The sequence below is a fragment of the Leptodactylus fuscus genome, chromosome 4 (genome assembly GCF_031893055.1).
Source record: "Leptodactylus fuscus isolate aLepFus1 chromosome 4, aLepFus1.hap2, whole genome shotgun sequence".
NCBI lineage: Eukaryota > Metazoa > Chordata > Amphibia > Anura > Leptodactylidae > Leptodactylus > Leptodactylus fuscus.
Genome location: NC_134268.1, coordinates 16,689,076 through 16,708,311, shown reverse-complemented (window position 1 = coordinate 16,708,311; position 19,236 = coordinate 16,689,076). Strand labels below are relative to the sequence as shown.

Genomic DNA, 19,236 nt, shown 5'->3' with positions numbered 1-19,236 from the left:
GCGTCCTAGAAGAGAGAGACCCCCAGCGTCCTACAAGAGAGGGACCCCCAGCATCCTAGAAGAGAGGGACCCCCAGCGTCCTAGAAGAGAGAGACCCCAGCGTCCTAGAAGAGAGAGACCCCCAGCGTCCTAGAAGAGAGGGACCCCCAGCATCCTAGAAGAGAGGGACCCCCAGCGTCCTAGAAGAGAGAGACCCCAGCGTCCTAGAAGAGAGGGACCCCCAGCGTCCTAGAAGAGAGGGACCCCCAGCGTCCTAGAAGAGAGGGACCCCCAGCGTCCTAGAAGAGAGGGACCCCCAGCATCCTAGAAGAGAGAGACCCCAGCGTCCTAGAAGAGAGAGACCCCCAGCGTCCTAGAAGAGAGGGACCCCCAGCGTCCTAGAAGAGAGGGACCCCCAGCGTCCTAGAAGAGAGGGACCCCCAGCATCCTAGAAGAGAGGGCCCCCCAGCATCCTAGAAGAGAGAGACCCCCAGCATCCTACAAGAGAGGGACCCCCAGCATCCTAGAAGAGAGAGACCCCCAGCGTCCTAGAAGAGAGGGACCCCCAGCATCCTAGAAGAGAGAGACCCCCAGCGTCCTAGAAGAGAGGGACCCCCAGCATCCTAGAAGAGAGGGACCCCCAGCATCCTAGAAGAGAGGGACCCCCAGCGTCCTAGAAGAGAGGGACCCCCAGCATCCTAGAAGAGAGAGACCCCCAGCGTCCTAGAAGAGAGGGACCCCCAGCGTCCTAGAAGAGAGGGACCCCCAGCGTCCTACAAGAGAGGGACCCCCAGCATCCTACAAGAGAGGGACCCCCAGCATCCTAGAAGAGAGAGACCCCCAGCGTCCTAGAAGAGAGGGACCCCCAGCGTCCTAGAAGAGAGGGACCCCCAGCATCCTAGAAGAGAGGGACCCCCAGCGTCCTAGAAGAGAGGGACCCCCAGCATCCTAGAAGAGAGAGACCCCCAGCGTCCTAGAAGAGAGGGACCCCCAGCGTCCTAGAAGAGAGGGACCCCCAGCGTCCTACAAGAGAGGGACCCCCAGCATCCTACAAGAGAGGGACCCCCAGCATCCTAGAAGAGAGAGACCCCCAGCGTCCTAGAAGAGAGGGACCCCCAGCATCCTAGAAGAGAGGGACCCCCAGCGTCCTAGAAGAGAGGGACCCCCAGCATCCTAGAAGAGAGGGCCCCCCAGCATCCTAGAAGAGAGAGACCCCCAGAGTCCTAGAAGAGAGAGACCCCCAGCTAAAGGGATGAAGCCAAAGGGACATCAGTCCCTTATTTCTAATGATTGGTGGGGGTGCCAGAGGTCGCACCCCTCAGTCATAATACTATGGCATATCCTTAACCACCATAAGTTGCGCTCTTGAAAATGAAGAACAATCGCAGCGCCCGCTATATCCGCAACGTACAGCCCATTCAGTTGCACAGGACTGGCCGCCCCCTAGCACCCCTCCCCCATAACTGCTGTATACACCCCGGTATAAACACGTCCTCCTGTTTCCATGGGTATAGCTTCCATACGAACACATTGTTACACTGGGATAATTATATTCATTACGGTTATTACAGTCCTGAGCGGCGGAGAATTACACCGCCATGCTGAAGAATGAACGCTATGTTTTCATATTTACGGAACGGTCTAATTATCGCCGAGCGCGGCCTGAAGTCCTGTCATTTTCTATTATATGGAGAGAAAGTGTGCAAATAACAAAGAGCCTCAGTCTCTGTAGGTGTGCCGCAGACCGCGCCATGTACTGAGAGCGCCAAACAAAGGCGGCGGTGATATCACTAATTATAGAGTAAGCGCGGACGGCAGGTCACATGGGCCGACGGGGACGAGCGCAAATACAACGACTATACGATAGGTCAGATCACCCATTCGGACGCCACTGACGTTCATTGGTCTCCTGCCTGTTTGCAGCAAATTTCCACTCAAACCTGCAATACTCAGCACAGCCACTGTATACAGTATGGCGCTGTGTCTGGTAAGCAGTGAGGTGCTGGGTATGGGGGGGGTTAGATCATGAATAGGAAAGCCCTGGACAATTCCTTGAACTCTCTTGGTGCAATATCATATACATAATAACCCCAGCGTCCATTAGTAAAGAGGTAATAAAGGACAAAAGTGTGACTTTGTAGGGGTGGGATCTCTGTTTGCCTGATCTAGAGCAATGCCCCATAGGTGGCGAGATCCTCTAGTGCCACCTACTGTCCGGCAGAATTGTATCACCGTGTATATCAATGCTTTATCCTTAGGCATGTGCAATCGGATGATGCCGCCATTGTGACACCTGACATCACTGCGCCCTCCTGACTCCTCGGTTTCTATTATTTCCAGGGATTATCCAGTATTACGGCCCATGCACATGAGTTGGGGACGGAGTTGATCATGAACTGCAGCCCGGTGTCATCTCATGGTCTAGTCCGGTGTAGGAGGCAGAACAGGACCTGCTCTAGAATCCTCCATGTAGATGGATCCGGAAGCCTCAGCCATGCGAATAAATCACAGACTCTGATGTCATCCAACGGCCGTCCATGGCAATCTCAGCCCCAACTCGGCTGCACGCTCGGTCGTGAGCTATATAGGCAACGACCTACCTGCCGACCCGCAGTCACAGCACACGTCATTCCCCGGCGTCTTCTGCACGTCCTCGATGATGGCTTTCGTCAGATCCTCCAGGCTGCTCTCTCCAGTGCTCTGACCGTCATGGAAGGCCATGTTCAGCGCCTCCTCCTTACTGTTGGTTAAAACCGATATCCACCTGTAGGAAGGGACAAGGAACAATCCGCAGTGAGCGCTCTGCGCCTGGTAGTCTGTTACAATGTATCAGTGCAGGCAACATAGTTCCGTCTACAATACAGACTGTTTAGTTCAAAGGAAGATGCAACTGTAGCGAATCCTCAGCTGTGTAACGTAAATCGTAATACTGGCATTCACTGACCACGGCGAACGCAACGCAAAGTCTACTAGAAAGTGGCAGAACACTCGTTACATCACATCACATACGAGTCTTCATCTATGCTCAGACATGGTGGAAGTTGTCAGCTGTGAGTGCAAACATGTAGCAAAATCTGCAATAACCCCCGGCCAGAGCACAGATGTTCTAGAGCACCAGTGTGAAGGAACTTGCAACACTGTATGCCTGACCTAGAACCACAAGTGTCAAATCACATCTGATCTAGAACCCGGCAGGTCAACACAACACAAATCTAGAACGTCAATGTATCTCCTGCCCACAAGTAGATCTGTTCTTGATCCACAAATACCTATGGGCAACAGTGATAGAAGGTCATGTGACAGTGGATCTCATAAACTGTAATACATCCGATCTAGAACAACAAATGTCGAAGCCCATCTGCTCTAGAACACTACATGTCTATACAAGTGTGATGGAGGATGTTATGGGATAATCTATCTCCAGCCTATAATGAACACCATCTAGAATCCCACACGTCAATGCCCATCTGTTCTAGAACACCATGTCACCCTATCTGACCTAAAGTGCCAAGTGCTATTGTATCTCCTGTCTAGAATCACAGATGGCTGTGCACTTTATCTAGAACTCTAAATGTCCATGCATGCCATGATCTAGAACTCCAAGAGCTTATACATCTCCCTTCTAGAATCACAAAACGTACAACACATAAACACTATACTGATAGTATCTTGTGTATGATGCTGCAGGGCCGCAGAACAGCAGGCAGGTGGCGCTAGAGACTGAGGAGAATCACTTACGCTATATAATCCTGCTCGTCCTCGGCCTGAAAGTGGTACGTTCTGTTATCTGAAAAATCAAGGCAGGCCAATTACAAAAAATATCAATGAATCAATGAAATAAGGGCTCGATCAGCCGTCTACATACAGAGCTGCCACCTGATCCTCATGGCTTATGAACAGAATGCCAGAAGTACAGTTAAGACTGACACAGAGAAGTAAGCACTGCATTACTGTTAGGATCATTATGATGTCCACATACGTGATATCAGGTCGAAGCATTTCTTCTCATCAGCGTTGGGCTTCACCTGGCAGGTCAGCAGGTTCAGTTTTGCCGGTGGCCTGTTGGACTGGAAAAATAAATAGCAGAATAGTGAGCGCAGCTCTGGAGTATAATACAGGATAAGTAATGTAATGTATGTACACAGTGACTGCACCAGCAGAATAGTGAGCGCAGCTCTGGAGTATAATGCAGGATAAGTAATGTAATGTATGTACACAGTGACTGCACCAGCAGAATAGTGAGCGCAGCTCTGGAGTATAATACAGGATAAGTAATGTAATGTATGTACACAGTGACTGCACCAGCAGAATAGTGAGCGCAGCTCTGGAGTATAATACAGGATAAGTAATGTATGTACACAGTGACTGCACCAGCAGAATAGTGAGCGCAGCTCTGGAGTATAATACAGGATAAGTAATGTAATGTGTGTACACAGTGACTGTACCAGCAGAATAGTGAGCACAGCTCTGGAGTATAATACAGGATAAGTAATGTTATGTATGTACACAGTGACTGCACCAGCAGAATAGTGAGCGCAGCTCTGGAGTATAATACAGGATAAGTAATGTAATGTATGTACACAGTGACTGTACCAGCAGAATAGTGAGCACAGCTCTGGAGTATAATACAGGATAAGTAATGTAATGTATGTACACAGTGACTGCACCAGCAGAATAGTGAGCGCAGCTCTGGAGTATAATACAGGATAAGTAATGTAATGTACGTACACAGTGACTGTACCAGCAGAATAGTGAGCGCAGCTCTGGAGTATAATACAGGATAAGTAATGTAATGTACGTACACAGTGACTGTACCAGCAGAATAGTGAGCGCAGCTCTGGAGTATAATACAGGATAAGTAATGTAATGTATGTACACAGTGACTGCACCAGCAGAATAGTGAGCGCAGCTCTGAAGTATAATGCAGGATAAGTAATGTAATGTATGTACACAGTGACTGCACCAGCAGAATAGTGAGCGCAGCTCTGAAGTATAATACAGGATAAGTAATGTAATGTATGTACACAGTGACTGCACCAGCAGAATAGTGAGCGCAGCTCTGGAGTATAATGCAGGATAAGTAATGTAATGTATGTACACAGTGACTGCACCAGCAGAATAGTGAGCGCAGCTCTGGAGTATAATGCAGGATAAGTAATGTAATGTATGTACACAGTGACTGTACCAGCAGAATAGTGAGCGCAGCTCTGGAGTATAATGCAGGATAAGTAATGTAATGTATGTACACAGTGACTGCACCAGCAGAATAGTGAGCGCAGCTCTGGAGTATAATACAGGATAAGTAATGTAATGTATGTACACAGTGACTGTACCAGCAGAATAGTGAGCGCAGCTCTGGAGTATAATGCAGGATAAGTAATGTAATGTATGTACACAGTGACTGCACCAGCAGAATAGTGAGCGCAGCTCTGAAGTATAATGCAGGATAAGTAATGTAATGTATGTACACAGTGACTGCACCAGCAGAATAGTGAGCGCAGCTCTGAAGTATAATACAGGATAAGTAATGTAATGTATGTACACAGTGACTGCACCAGCAGAATAGTGAGCGCAGCTCTGGAGTATAATGCAGGATAAGTAATGTAATGTATGTACACAGTGACTGCACCAGCAGAATAGTGAGCGCAGCTCTGGAGTATAATACAGGATAAGTAATGTAATGTATGTACACAGTGACTGTACCAGCAGAATAGTGAGCGCAGCTCTGGAGTATAATACAGGATAAGTAATGTAATGTATGTACACAGTGACTGTACCAGCACAATAGTGAGCGCAGCTCTGGAGTATAATACAGGATAAGTAATGTAATGTATGTACACAGTGACTGTACCAGCAGAATAGTGAGCGCAGCTCTGGAGTATAATACAGGATAAGTAATGTAATGTATGTACACAGTGACTGTACCAGCAGAATAGTGAGCGCAGCTCTGGAGTATAATACAGGATAAGTAATGTAATGTATGTACACAGTGACTGCACCAGCAGAATAGTGAGCGCAGCTCTGGAGTATAATACAGGATAAGTAATGTAATGTATGTACACAGTGACTGCACCAGCAGAATAGTGAGCGCAGCTCTGGAGTATAATACAGGATAAGTAATGTATGTACACAGTGACGGTACCAGCAGAATAGTGAGCGCAGCTCTGGAGTATAATACAGGATAAGTAATGTAATGTATGTACACAGTGACTGCACCAGCAGAATAGTGAGCGCAGCTCTGGAGTATAATACAGGATAAGTAATGTAATGTATGTACACAGTGACTGTACCAGCAGAATAGTGAGCGCAGCTCTGGAGTATAATACAGGATAAGTAATGTAATGTATGTACACAGTGACTGTACCAGCAGAATAGTGAGCGCAGCTCTGGAGTATAAAACAGGATAAGTAATGTAATGTATGTACACAGTGACTGCACCAGCAGAATAGTGAGCGCAGCTCTGGAGTATAATACAGGATAAGTAATGTAATGTATGTACACAGTGACTGCACCAGCAGAATAGTGAGCGCAGCTCTGGAGTATAATACAGAATCAAGAGCTTCTTTCTCAAACATCATGAGGGGCCATGTGATTGGTCAGGACATAGACCACAGCTCTGACCTCACACCAGGAATAATTCTCCCCCCCAGCAAGTATATACAGAAATTGTAGATTTATAGAGAGCAGCAGATGGAAGTAAACACGATATAACTCATGACCTGGACAAGATAAGTATTTATAATCTAACTCTAGATTACATATGCACTGACACTGGTCCATGTAATACAGTATATAGACATATAACACGGATCGTCCTCCTTTATATCGCTATCCCGCTGTTTGCTTGTGGAACGTGATCCGCGCAGTGACAGTCATTACGGTACTTTCCTGAATATACGCCAGGACATACAATGTAGCATCTGCACAAGACAATGGAGGAGCAAATATTGACACAGCAGTGATAGTCCGGGTATAATAATATCATAAGTCACCCATCATCCCCTATTATCAGGATTAGGAGATACGGAACAAGACTACGAGAGGATAAAACCGTCAGACGAGGGACTTGTAGACGGGTCCTGTTAGTGCCTCAAAGCCAAGAGAAACCGCAACAAGTCTGCACAATGTAATCGTAAGAGCCCGGGCACCAGGAACCAACGGGGGGGGGGGGGGGGGGGGGTCAATAATACCCAGTGCTGTATGTCATCAGGGCCATTGTGACACAGAGATGGAATCAATGCAAGAACTGAATGCGTGATATTAACCCCTGTCACCCCACAGGACTGTTATACTGCCATATGTCACCATCAGAGCCTTATAGAGTGCTGCCACGTCTGCTGCTCCGGGTCTTCTGATCGTGGTCCGATGCTCTAGTCCAATAATTATAGAGCAAGTCCTTAACTGGTCTGTGAAATTGGAACAGCCCACTGAGATCAATAGAGGGGCGGAAGGTATTCGGAGGACACTTCTCGGTCCTATACTTAAGGCCTTAGATGTCCCCTCCCCCCCCTTACTCTCCTGTTACGGTGCAGACCCTCCTGACTAAATCCGTAGCTGCAGAGCTCAGGGTGCTCAATGTTGTAAAGTCTTCAATTCCCATGACATGCTGGTACTTGTAGTTGCCGCCACTGGTTTAAGTGGATGTGCGATCCCATAAACAGTTCTGTATATACAAAGCACATTAATAATATATGTGAGCAATGAACGAGAGCGCTAAATAATATATAAGCGGACACCGATCGCTCCCCAGTGACCTCCCCGACAGCCCGGCATTCTAGGAAATGTAGTTCATCGATGGCAGAGGAATGAGGAATATAGAACAGCCGGGTGCACTCGCCTATCTGTGGTGCTTCATTGTCCAGTCTTGGTCTCCTGATCACTTGCGTCGATGGCGCTGGAGAGGAAGCAGTTACGGCACTCACATCCGTCACCTTACCAGTGGCCATGGATCGGACTCAGCACCACCTACCCACAAACCAAAGTAGAAAGTGAACCCGGCCCATTCTATGTAATACGGTGACGTCCATCCATATGAATGGCACGACTCCAAATTGACAAACACTGTCTCTCTAGTGCCACCTAGAGGCCGCTATGCATTAAGTAATTTGCATATATTTCCCAGGGAGCACTGCCTGTTGGACTGGATCTCCTCAAGCAGAACCAGCACCATCCACGTCCTGCATAACCCGAGGTTTCCAGAAGCCAGACGTTGACCGGTTTTGTTATAGAATGGTATTTCAGCTCAGGAGACCTCTATATTTACCCGGATTCGATGTACACAACTCACAGCGAGAGCTGCGTTTTAACAAAGCCTTTTTTATTTTCTGGGCTGGAGGACGGTGACTCACGGCAGATAATGCCTCCACGTGCGGACTGACAGGTACACATTAAAATCAGTGGAAAAAATAAAACCGCCTCTTGCTTCCGAGCTCCGGCTGTTCCTTTAATTGTGTAATACGTCCTATTATCACGGCGTGGAGTTAATGCATAATTAAAGGCAGGTCTCGGACGGCGCCACGTGTGGTCGGAGAAGGAAAATAAATAATAGTGCAAAGACGGCGCAAGATCGACAAGGAGTAAAAAAAAGAGAGGGCGGAATAGTCCATTTGTGGCCGGAGTAAACCATTTTGGGGGGCCCATTACTGCCCCGTTCTGCTGCGTGGGGACGAATCGCAGGACACCAATTAACCTAAGTGCTGTACATGTGTGAAGTGTGGGAGGAAATCCACAAAAACATGAGGAAAGCAGATGTTGTCCCTGTGGGACGCGAACACCAAGCCTCAGCGCTGCATCTGCATCGGTCCTAGGGCTGAGGGTACGGCAGACTAGACAGCTGCCACGGGGCTCCTCGGGAAGGGGGGGCAACAGCGTGTATTGTATTACTGCTGGTGAGGTCAGGGGCTGAAGAGGAGGCAGGGAAAGGGATGAGCAGATAGGATACGGTAGGTCCTCGATATGTGATCGGTGGGGGTCCGACACCTGAGACCCCCACCAGTCAGCAGCGGTGCCCTTCACAGACCAGTGACATCACATTCATTAGTCACATGGCCTACCCACAGGATAGGTCATCAGTATCTGATTGGTGGAGGTCCTGCACCTGGTCCCTGCTCCGATCAGCTGATGTGCATGACCCCTGGCACTGGAAGCAACTCCTATTCCAGTAATAATAGGCTTGGAGCTGCAGCGCCCTCCACTGTCCAGTACTGCAGCTCAAAGCCTAGAGGCAAGGAGCAAAGTTGCTTCCAGTCCTTTGCACAGGAAGGCTGATCAGTGTGGGGGCCGGGTGTCAGACCCCAATAGATCAGATACTGATGACGTATCCTGTGCCTAGACATCTCACCAGGGGGTGTATGATGGTATGAACTATGGTATCACCAGGAGGGTGTTGCCAGTCTGGGGTCCAAATCCTGTACGTGCACCCCTTCAAAAAACATATTGGTCTAAACAGGAAGATTCCGCATACAGACAGAAATCACACGGTAATGAAATTAGCACAGCGTCTAACAAACCGTGCGGGTCATCATGTCAAGTGTTCCGTGTAAGATGACAAGTGTAAATTGCGCGGAGGTGTTATGAATTCATTTTGGCGCCGGCTGCCCAGCGGTGCGATCTCGCGCTGTCATTGTGAGATGATGATTACAGCAGCAGACAATGGCCCGAGCACCGTGGCGAGCAGACAGGACCCTGCCGCACTAGCAGCTGCTTAGTGAGAATGTATTAGCGTCCCTAGTCATGTGAGTGACTGGCTAATTGTTGTCAGGCCCGGGCGCCTGCCAGCTCGCGTCAGCTGCTCCTCCGAGACGCCAGTAAATATATTTTCATCGGCACATGGGATACATTCGCAGGAGCAGATTTATTTGCTTGTGCTTTGAAGTATCAGCCTAAACATGGCAAACAGCGCACAAGCGGCTCCGCTGACGGGAAACATTTGGAGTGTCCCAAGAGGTAACGTCAGAGATCTCTGCAGATTTCTAGACAGCAAAAAATAGGAAAAAATTGCAGCTTGTGGAACTGATGCCCAGCACCATTCACATAGGGTCGGCTGGTCAGCCAGGTGGCTGGGTGCGCCACTGAGCAGGCTAAAACAGTGCTGTCTGTTCATGATAACGGCAATAGCTGCTGCATTCAGAGATCTGTATGGACCATAGGAACATGGAGTCTAGAAATGACGCATTGATTTCTATGGGGATGTTGTGGGCATGCTCTGTGACCTGTGCAAAAGTCACTGTGCAGGGATAGAGGGGAGATAAACTGGAGCATAATGGTGTTATATATATATATATATATATATATATATATATATATATATATATATATATATATATATATGAGTTATAGGAGATATTGTAATCCAGCCTGACGAAATAATAAAATGACCACTGTGAAGTGTTAGACGATCACTATGGGGACGGCCTGAGCTGCTCTTTACAGCACTTAGAAATTTGCTTTACAACATCCACATGGACGATGTAGCCTTGAGGTGACTCATTGCTTTCTGTGGGTGAGTGTTGTGGGCATGCTTTGTTACCTGTGTGGTAGTCACTGTGCAGGAAGGGTGATGAGATAAGCAGTGACATCACCTTTAATAAATGGTCTCTCTCTCTCTCTCTCTCTCTCTCTCTCTCTCTCTATCTATCTCTCTATCTCTCTATCTCTATCTATGTTATTGTTTGCCATTTTAATCCTGCCTGTGATGATAATGAGATGAGAAGTGATCTCTACAGAACAGGAAGGGTCAGATAATGATTATGATTATGTGTATGGAATATTGCCTGAACTGCTTTTTACAGCATTCAATGATATGCTTTACAGCAGCTACATGGACTATAGGAACCTTTAGTCTGGATGTGACTAATTGATCTCTAAGTTGTGGCCATGCTTTTTGACTTGTATAAAGGTCAGTGTGCAGGGTGGCGGAAGGAGGTAAGCTGGGACATGATCTATTGTGAATGGTAGATCCGGTGTTACCTGTCAGTGTCATCCAGCCTGTGATGACAGTAAGATGAACAGTGAGAAGTGATCTCGACAGAACAGGAAGTGCCAAACTATTCTTTAGCCTAGCAGCCAGAGTAAAAACTGCATATTGCTTTTAATATAAATGACATGGACTTAAAAAATAAGTACGGTAATAAATTCATAAAATCTAAAAATTTAAAGAATAAAAACGACTACCATAGTTGACTTGTGCGTGACTTACTGTGGCGTGCGATATTGTCAGGATGCCGTTCTTCACCATACATTTTCTTCTTTGCCAAACTTTCCTCAAGCTGAAAAGACAACACAACCCTCAGTGACCTCTGGCTGCCACATGATGGCGCCACTGACATCATACTATGCTGTAGGACGACTACTGCTATGTGTTCACCATTTCTTACACCATCGTGTAGTATTATTATACTGCAGCTCTGTATACTGCTTTGAGGCAGTCACGTGAGCACATTATATACCGGCCGCCATTACAAGCCTGTAATACCGATACTTAAAGGGGAGGCACATTTTTGCAATTATGTTTTTGCATTGATTTAATGTATCCGAACTAAAAGATGTAACAACTAGAGATGAGTGAACAGTAAAATGCTCGAGATTCGATATTCGTTTCGAGTAGCCGCTCAATATTCGACTATTCGAACGAATATCGAACCCCATTATAGTCTATGGGAGAAAATGCTTCGCTACAGGGGATCCCACCATCCGACTCAGGAGAGTCACCAAGTCCACTATGACACCCCAGAAAATGATGCCAACACCTCTGCAATGCAACTGGGACAGCTGGGGAAGCATGTCTGGGGCATCAAGTACCTTGATTATGTCGGGATCCCCTGTCAGCTTGCGATATGCCGGAGCGGACTTTTTCCCATAGGAATGCATTGACCAGCGTTGATTGGCCAGTCTACGGGATTTGGCCAATCAACGCTGGTTCTGCCTGAGAAGGCGGAGTCTAAAATCGGTCCACAGCAGATTCCATTTTGGTCGGATTTTAGACTCCGCCTCCTCAGGCACAACCAGCGTTGATTGGCCGAATCCTGTAGACCAGTCAATCAACGCTGGTCAATGCATTTCTATAGTGAGATATAGCAGTGCCCGTACAGTTAGCTCGGCTACTCCGGACAGATGAAAGAGCTCTGCACTACATCCAACCATCCCTCTAGCTACTCCTCCTGTACTAACACAACTAGCTCAGCTTGGCCATTCCTTAGTGTAATAGCCGATCGGAGCGTGTTAGTAGTACTAAGGAATAGCCGAGCTGAGCGTGGCAGTAGTACTAAGGAATAGCTGAGCTGAGCGTGGCAGTAGTACTAAGGAATAGCCGAGCTGAGCGTGTCAGTAGTACTAAGGAATAGCCGAGCTGAGCGTGTCAGTAGTACTAAGGAATAGCCGAGCTGAGTGTGGCAGTAGTACTAAGGAATAGCCGAGCTGAGCGTGGCAGTAGTACTAAGGAATAGCCGAGCTGAGCGTGGCAGTAGTACTAAGGAATAGCCGAGCTGAGCGTGGCAGTAGTACTAAGGAATAGCCGAGCTGAGCGTGTCAGTAGTACTAAGGAATAGCCGAGCTGAGCGTGTCAGTAGTACTAAGGAATAGCCGAGCTGAGCGTGTCAGTAGTACTAAGGAATAGCCGATCGGAGCGTGTCAGTAGTACTAAGGAATAGCCGAGCTGAGCGTGTCAGTAGTACTAAGGAATAGCCGAGCTGAGCGTGGCAGTAGTACTAAGGAATAGCCGATCGGAGCGTGTTAGTAGTACTAAGGAATAGCCGAGCTGAGCGTGGCAGTAGTACTAAGGAATAGCCGAGCTGAGCGTGGCAGTAGTACTAAGGAATAGCCGAGCTGAGCGTGTCAGTAGTACTAAGGAATAGCCGAGCTGAGCGTGTCAGTAGTACTAAGGAATAGCCGAGCTGAGCGTTTCAGTATTACTAAGGAATAGCCGAGCTGAGCATGTCAGTAGTACTAAGGAATAGCCGAGCTGAGCGTGTCAGTAGTACTAAGGAATAGCCGATCGGAGCGTGTCAGTAGTACTAAGGAATAGCCGAGCTGAGCGTGGCAGTAGTACTAAGGAATAGCCGATCGGAGCGTGTTAGTAGTACTAAGGAATAGCCGATCGGAGCGTGTTAGTAGTACTAAGGAATAGCCGAGCTGAGCGTGGCAGTAGTACTAAGGAATAGCCGAGCTGAGCGTGGCAGTAGTACTAAGGAATAGCCGAGCTGAGCGTGTCAGTAGTACTAAGGAATAGCCGAGCTGAGCGTTTCAGTATTACTAAGGAATAGCCGAGCTGAGCATGTCAGTAGTACTAAGGAATAGCCAAGCTGAGTGTGTAGGAGATGTAGGAGAGCTGACAGATATGCAGCAGACTAAAATGCTCAACTTGGCTATTCCTTAGTACTACTAACATGCTCAGATCGGCTATTACACTAAGGAACAGCCAAGCTGAGCGTGTTAGTAGTACTAAGGAATAGCCAAGCTGAGCTAGTCGTGTTAGTACAGGAGGAGTAGCTGGAGGGATGGTTGGGTGTAGTGCAGAGCTCTTTCATCTCCAGTGTCTGGAGTAGCCGAGCTAACCGCATGGGCTCTGCTATATCTCGCTATAGGAATGCATTAACCAGCATTGATTGGCCAGTGTACGGGCATTCAGCCAATCAACGCTGGCCAATGCATTCCTATGGGGAAAAAGTCAGCTCCTGCACATCGCAAGCTGACAGGGATCCCGACCAGATAGAGCCCCAAAGAGCTGGGTGAGTGACATTCCCCCCTAAATAAAGGTAATCCCCAGCTAACCCTGCCAGTACATCTGTCCCTGTCTCAAAGTCACATAGTTCACAGTCCCAAATTAGTCGAATGGTAAATCCACCATTGGTATAAATTGGAGGTTATCTGTTTATAGCCGCCAATTCCTTTTTCCGATTTTTTATTCGATGCAAAAAAACGCACCAGGGAAGGTGGGAGGGGAATCGGATTTTTAGTGAGTTTGCCATCTGGTGTTCGATTGGAATCAAACACCTCAAACGGCCTGATATTCGTTCGAATATCAATTCGATCGAACGCCGTTCGCTCATTTCTGGTAACAACCTGAACTAGAAATATTCTACCGTAAAACAGCTAATATGCAGAGCTACACATGTCTAGCGAGCGCACACAACACGAAATGTTAGCGAATTCTTCAGTTATGTGTTACTCTCTTCCATATGTGACACCTTCTGCTGTCTAAGTCAGCAACATAAGGAAACTGAGTGACATGTGAACAGAGTTCTATCTAGAAAGATATTACCATATGGAAAAGAGACAGCAGAGCTAAGCGTATACAGTGTCCATGAGGGTGAAGGGGATAATGAATATACAAGGTGATAGATAGGGCACAAATCCCTGTAGACCGGGTGTATAATGTCCTAGTCCTTACCCATCGCTCTTCTTTAACAGGTAACCTTTCTTCTCGCTGCCGTACTCCTTGTTGCCTTGGAGCTGGTGCATGCTATACCCGCCCTGCTTACTCTGAGAGTCCTGAGGAGAAGGGGAGACAATGAACGTTATACAAAGGGAACAAATTATCAGAATGTCAACTAATACGAGATAATCAGTGATGTGTAATAAGAGGACTGTGATAATAACCTAATCTGATACATGGGGGCGGTATTATAGTAGTTATATTCTTGTACATAGGAGTAGTATTATAGTAGTTATATTCTTGTACATAGGAGTAGTATTATAGTAGTTATATTCTTGTACATAGGGGCAGTATTATAGTAGTTATATTCTTGTACATAGGAGTAGTATTATAGTAGTTATATTCTTGTACATAGGAGTAGTATTATAGTAGTTATATTCTTGTACATAGGAGCAGTATTATAGTAGTTATATTCTTGTACATAGGAGCAGTATTATAGTAGTCATATTCTTGTACATAGGAGTAGTATTATAGTAGTTATATTCTTGTACATAGGAGGTAGTATTATAGTAGTTATATTCTTGTACATAGGAGCAGTATTATAGTAGTTATATTCTTGTACATAGGAGGTAGTATTATAGTAGTTATATTCTTGTACATAGGAGGTAGTATTATTGTAGTTATATTCTTGTACATAGGAGTAGTATTATAGTAGTTATATTCTTGTACATAGGAGTAGTATTATAGTAGTTATATTCTTGTATATAAGGGGCAGTATTATAGTAGTTATATTCTTGTACATAAGAGTAGTATTATAGTAGTTATATTCTTGTACATAGGAGCAGTATTATAGTAGTTATATTCTTGTACATAGGAGGTAGTATTATAGTAGTTATATTCTTGTACATAGGAGTAGTATTATAGTAGTTATATTCTTGTACATAGGAGGTAGTATTATAGTAGTTATATTCTTGTACATAGGAGCAGTATTATAGTAGTTATATTCTTGTACATAGGAGGTAGTATTATAGTAGTTATATTCTTGTACATAGGAGTAGTATTATAGTAGTTATATTCTTGTACATAGGAGGTAGTATTATAGTAGTTATATTCTTGTATATAAGGGGTAGTATTATAGTAGTTATATTCTTGTACATAGGAGGTAGTATTATAGTAGTTATATTCTTGTACATAGGAGTAGTATTATAGTAGTTATATTCTTGTACATAGGAGTAGTATTATAGTAGTTATATTCTTGTACATAGGAGCAGTATTATAGTAGTTATATTCTTGTACATAGGAGCAGTATTATAGTAGTTATATTCTTGTACATAGGAAGTAGTATTATAGTAGTTATATTCTTGTACATAGGAGTAGTGTTATAGTAGTTATATTCTTGTACATAGGAGGTAGTATTATAGTAGTTATATTCTTGTACATAGGAGTAGTATTATAGTAGTTATATTCTTGTACATAGGAGTAGTATTATAGTAGTTATATTCTTGTACATAGGAGTAGTATTATAGTAGTTATATTCTTGTACATAGGAGCAGTATTATAGTAGTTATATTCTTGTACATAGGAGCAGTATTATAGTAGTTATATTCTTGTACATAGGAGTAGTATTATAGTAGTTATATTCTTGTACATAGGAGTAGTATTATAGTAGTTATATTCTTGTACATAGGAGCAGTATTATAGTAGTTATATTCTTGTACATAGGAGTAGTATTATAGTAGTTATATTCTTGTACATAGGAGTAGTATTATAGTAGTTATATTCTTGTACATAGGAGCAGTATTATAGTAGTTATATTCTTGTACATAGGAGCAGTATTATAGTAGTTATATTCTTGTACATAGGAGTAGTATTATAGTAGTTATATTCTTGTACATAGGAGTAGTATTATAGTAGTTATATTCTTGTACATAGGAGCAGTATTATAGTAGTTATATTCTTGTACATAGGAGCAGTATTATAGTAGTTATATTCTTGTACATAGGAGCAGTATTATAGTAGTTATATTCTTGTACATAGGAGTAGTATTATATTAGTTATATTCTTGTACATAGGAGTAGTGTTATAGTAGTTATATTCTTGTACATAGGAGCAGTATTATAGCAGTTATATTCTTGTACATAGGAGGTAGTATTATAGTAGTTATATTCTTGTACATAGGAGTAGTATTATAGTAGTTATATTCTTGTACATAGGAGTAGTATTATAGTAGTTATATTCTTGTACATAGGAGTAGTGTTATAGTAGTTATATTCTTGTACATAGGAGGTAGTATTATAGTAGTTATATTCTTGTACATAGGAGTAGTATTATAGTAGTTATATTCTTGTACATAGGAGTAGTGTTATAGTAGTTATATTCTTGTACATAGGAGTAGTGTTATAGTAGTTATATTCTTGTACATAGGAGCAGTATTATAGCAGTTATATTCTTGTACATAGGAGGTAGTATTATAGTAGTTATATTCTTGTACATAGGAGTAGTATTATAGTAGTTATATTCTTGTACATAGGAGTAGTATTATAGTAGTTATATTCTTGTACATAGGAGTAGTGTTATAGTAGTTATATTCTTGTACATAGGAGCAGTATTATAGTAGTTATATTCTTGTACATAGGAGGTAGTATTATAGTAGTTATATTCTTGTACATAGGAGTAGTATTATAGTAGTTATATTCTTGTACATAGGAGTAGTGTTATAGTAGTTATATTCTTGTACATAGGAGTAGTGTTATAGTAGTTATATTCTTGTACATAGGAGGTAGTATTATAGTAGTTATATTCTTGTACATAGGAGTAGTATTATAGTAGTTATATTCTTGTACATAGGAGTAGTGTTATAGTAGTTATATTCTTGTACATAGGAGTAGTATTATATTAGTTATATTCTTGTACATAGGAGTAGTGTTATAGTAGTTATATTCTTGTACATAGGAGGTAGTATTATAGTAGTTATATTCTTGTACATAGGAGGTAGTATTATAGTAGTTATATTCTTGTACATAGGAGTAGTATTATAGTAGTTATATTCTTGTACATAGGGGCAGTATTATAGTAGTTATATTCTTGTATATAGGAGGTAGTATTATAGTTGCTATATTCTTGTACATAGGAGTAGTATTATAGGAGTAGTATTATAGTAGTTATATTCTTGTACATAGGGGCAGTATTATAGTAGTTATATTCTTGTATATAGGAGGTAGTATTATAGTAGTTATATTCTTGTACATAGGAGTAGTATTATAGTAGTTATATTCTTGTACATAGGAGCAGTATTATAGTTGCTATATTCTTGTACATAGGAGTAGTATTATAGTAGTTATATTCTTGTACATAGGAGTAGTGTTATAGTAGTTATATTCTTGTACATAGGAGTAGTATTATAGTAGTTATATTCTTGTACATAGGAGTAGTGTTATAGTAGTTATATTCTTGTACATAGGAGCAGTATTATAGCAGTTATATTCTTGTACATAGGAGGTAGTATTATAGTAGTTATATTCTTGTACATAGGAGCAGTATTATAGTAGTTATATTCTTGTACATAGGGGGCAGTATTATAGCAGTTACATGCATATATTTTACATTGAAGACAAATGAGGAATATAATATAACTATCTTTGTAGTCACTAGAGAACCCTTGTGGGTTTTGTTATTCTCACTCACTACACCTTACATATAACGCAGATACAGGATGAGTGAATATGGAGGAATACGCTGACAATGAAGTCAGATCAACATAAGACACGACTTACTCTCCTAGACTTCGATCAGGGAAGCAAATAAGAGACAAGGAGGAGAGAACAGAAGACTAATTAAACATCATTAACAAGTAAATCATCAGAACAGACATCACACTCAGTCACTGCTGCAGATATCGATGAAGTGTCCAATGTGAACATGGACCTAAATCTTGACCCCAAGGAGAAAATGTCAACATCATCTGTTTGTACGATATTCATTTCACAACTTGTGACTGATTTGATGCTCAGTAATATAGAGAAGACCAGCTGGGAGATCTCTGCTCTGAAGTCTGCAGAACTGTGAATGCGGCTCTGAAGCACGGTTATTGTATAGGGGGAAACGATTTCGGTCTATACTCTGTTCTTGCACTCTCTGTTTACTGACCGCATTAGGTGGAGGTTCTCAGCGACTCCGTCATGTGACATTGTCTTCTGAAAACCATTGTCTCAGCCAGACAGCAGATTCCAAAGTAAAAAGAACATAGAAAAAATAAAAGCCGCCACGATCGGGTATGGCTATTGTCGCTGCAGTGTATTGTCACACTGAGAACATACCGTACGAGATCGCCGTCACAGAGCTGACGTGTCCTGTGCTGCGCAGATAAAAGGTTTCAATGCGAAGACTCCTCCATATACAAGACAAGGCAAACAAAGAAGAACATGAAGGGATATAAGACGTCTGCCTCCTGCCAGGAACCAGGAGCAACAAACCCCCGACGTACACAAAACCTTACTGCAGCCCACGCCTCGTCTCGCGCAATGGTTTTGTAGTAAAGTCAGTGCGTTATTCCCAGCGTGAATGCATTATAGAGCGCTATGTAATATGTAAAGTGACACAGCGGCTTCTGAGACGGGAACGTCTGATCCTTCCAGGAGTTAAAAACCCACAAGTGACACAAACAGTCTATCCAGGTACAGGCCTAGATCTGGCATCTGACAACCCAGAACACCTGACACCTAGTAGAGAAGTTATAGGAGGGATCTGCGCCCACTAAAAGCGTGCCTTAAAGGGGTTGTCCAGGACCTGAAGGTAATAGATAGGTCATCGGTATCAGATTGGTCGGGGTCCAACACCAACTGCAGAGGCCAGAAGAGGACGCCGGGGAGCCATTTGTATACCACAAG

General features: G+C 43.9%; 1 protein-coding gene across 5 annotated transcripts in view; it reads right to left on the bottom strand.

Moving 5' to 3' along the window:
* The window catches only part of ASAP1 (ArfGAP with SH3 domain, ankyrin repeat and PH domain 1), a 162,348-nt gene that overhangs the window by 18,741 nt on the left and 124,371 nt on the right, over positions 1–19,236 (bottom strand). For all 5 annotated transcript variants that reach the window (XM_075270089.1, XM_075270093.1, XM_075270091.1 and 2 more), the window contains 5 exons: positions 14,366–14,466; positions 11,177–11,246; positions 3,959–4,046; positions 3,718–3,766; positions 2,580–2,743 (listed from right to left, as the gene is read on the bottom strand). In XM_075270089.1, the coding sequence (XP_075126190.1) occupies positions 2,580–2,743; positions 3,718–3,766; positions 3,959–4,046; positions 11,177–11,246; positions 14,366–14,466 (472 nt within the window). The remainder of the gene's footprint in view (positions 1–2,579; positions 2,744–3,717; positions 3,767–3,958; positions 4,047–11,176; positions 11,247–14,365; positions 14,467–19,236) is intronic.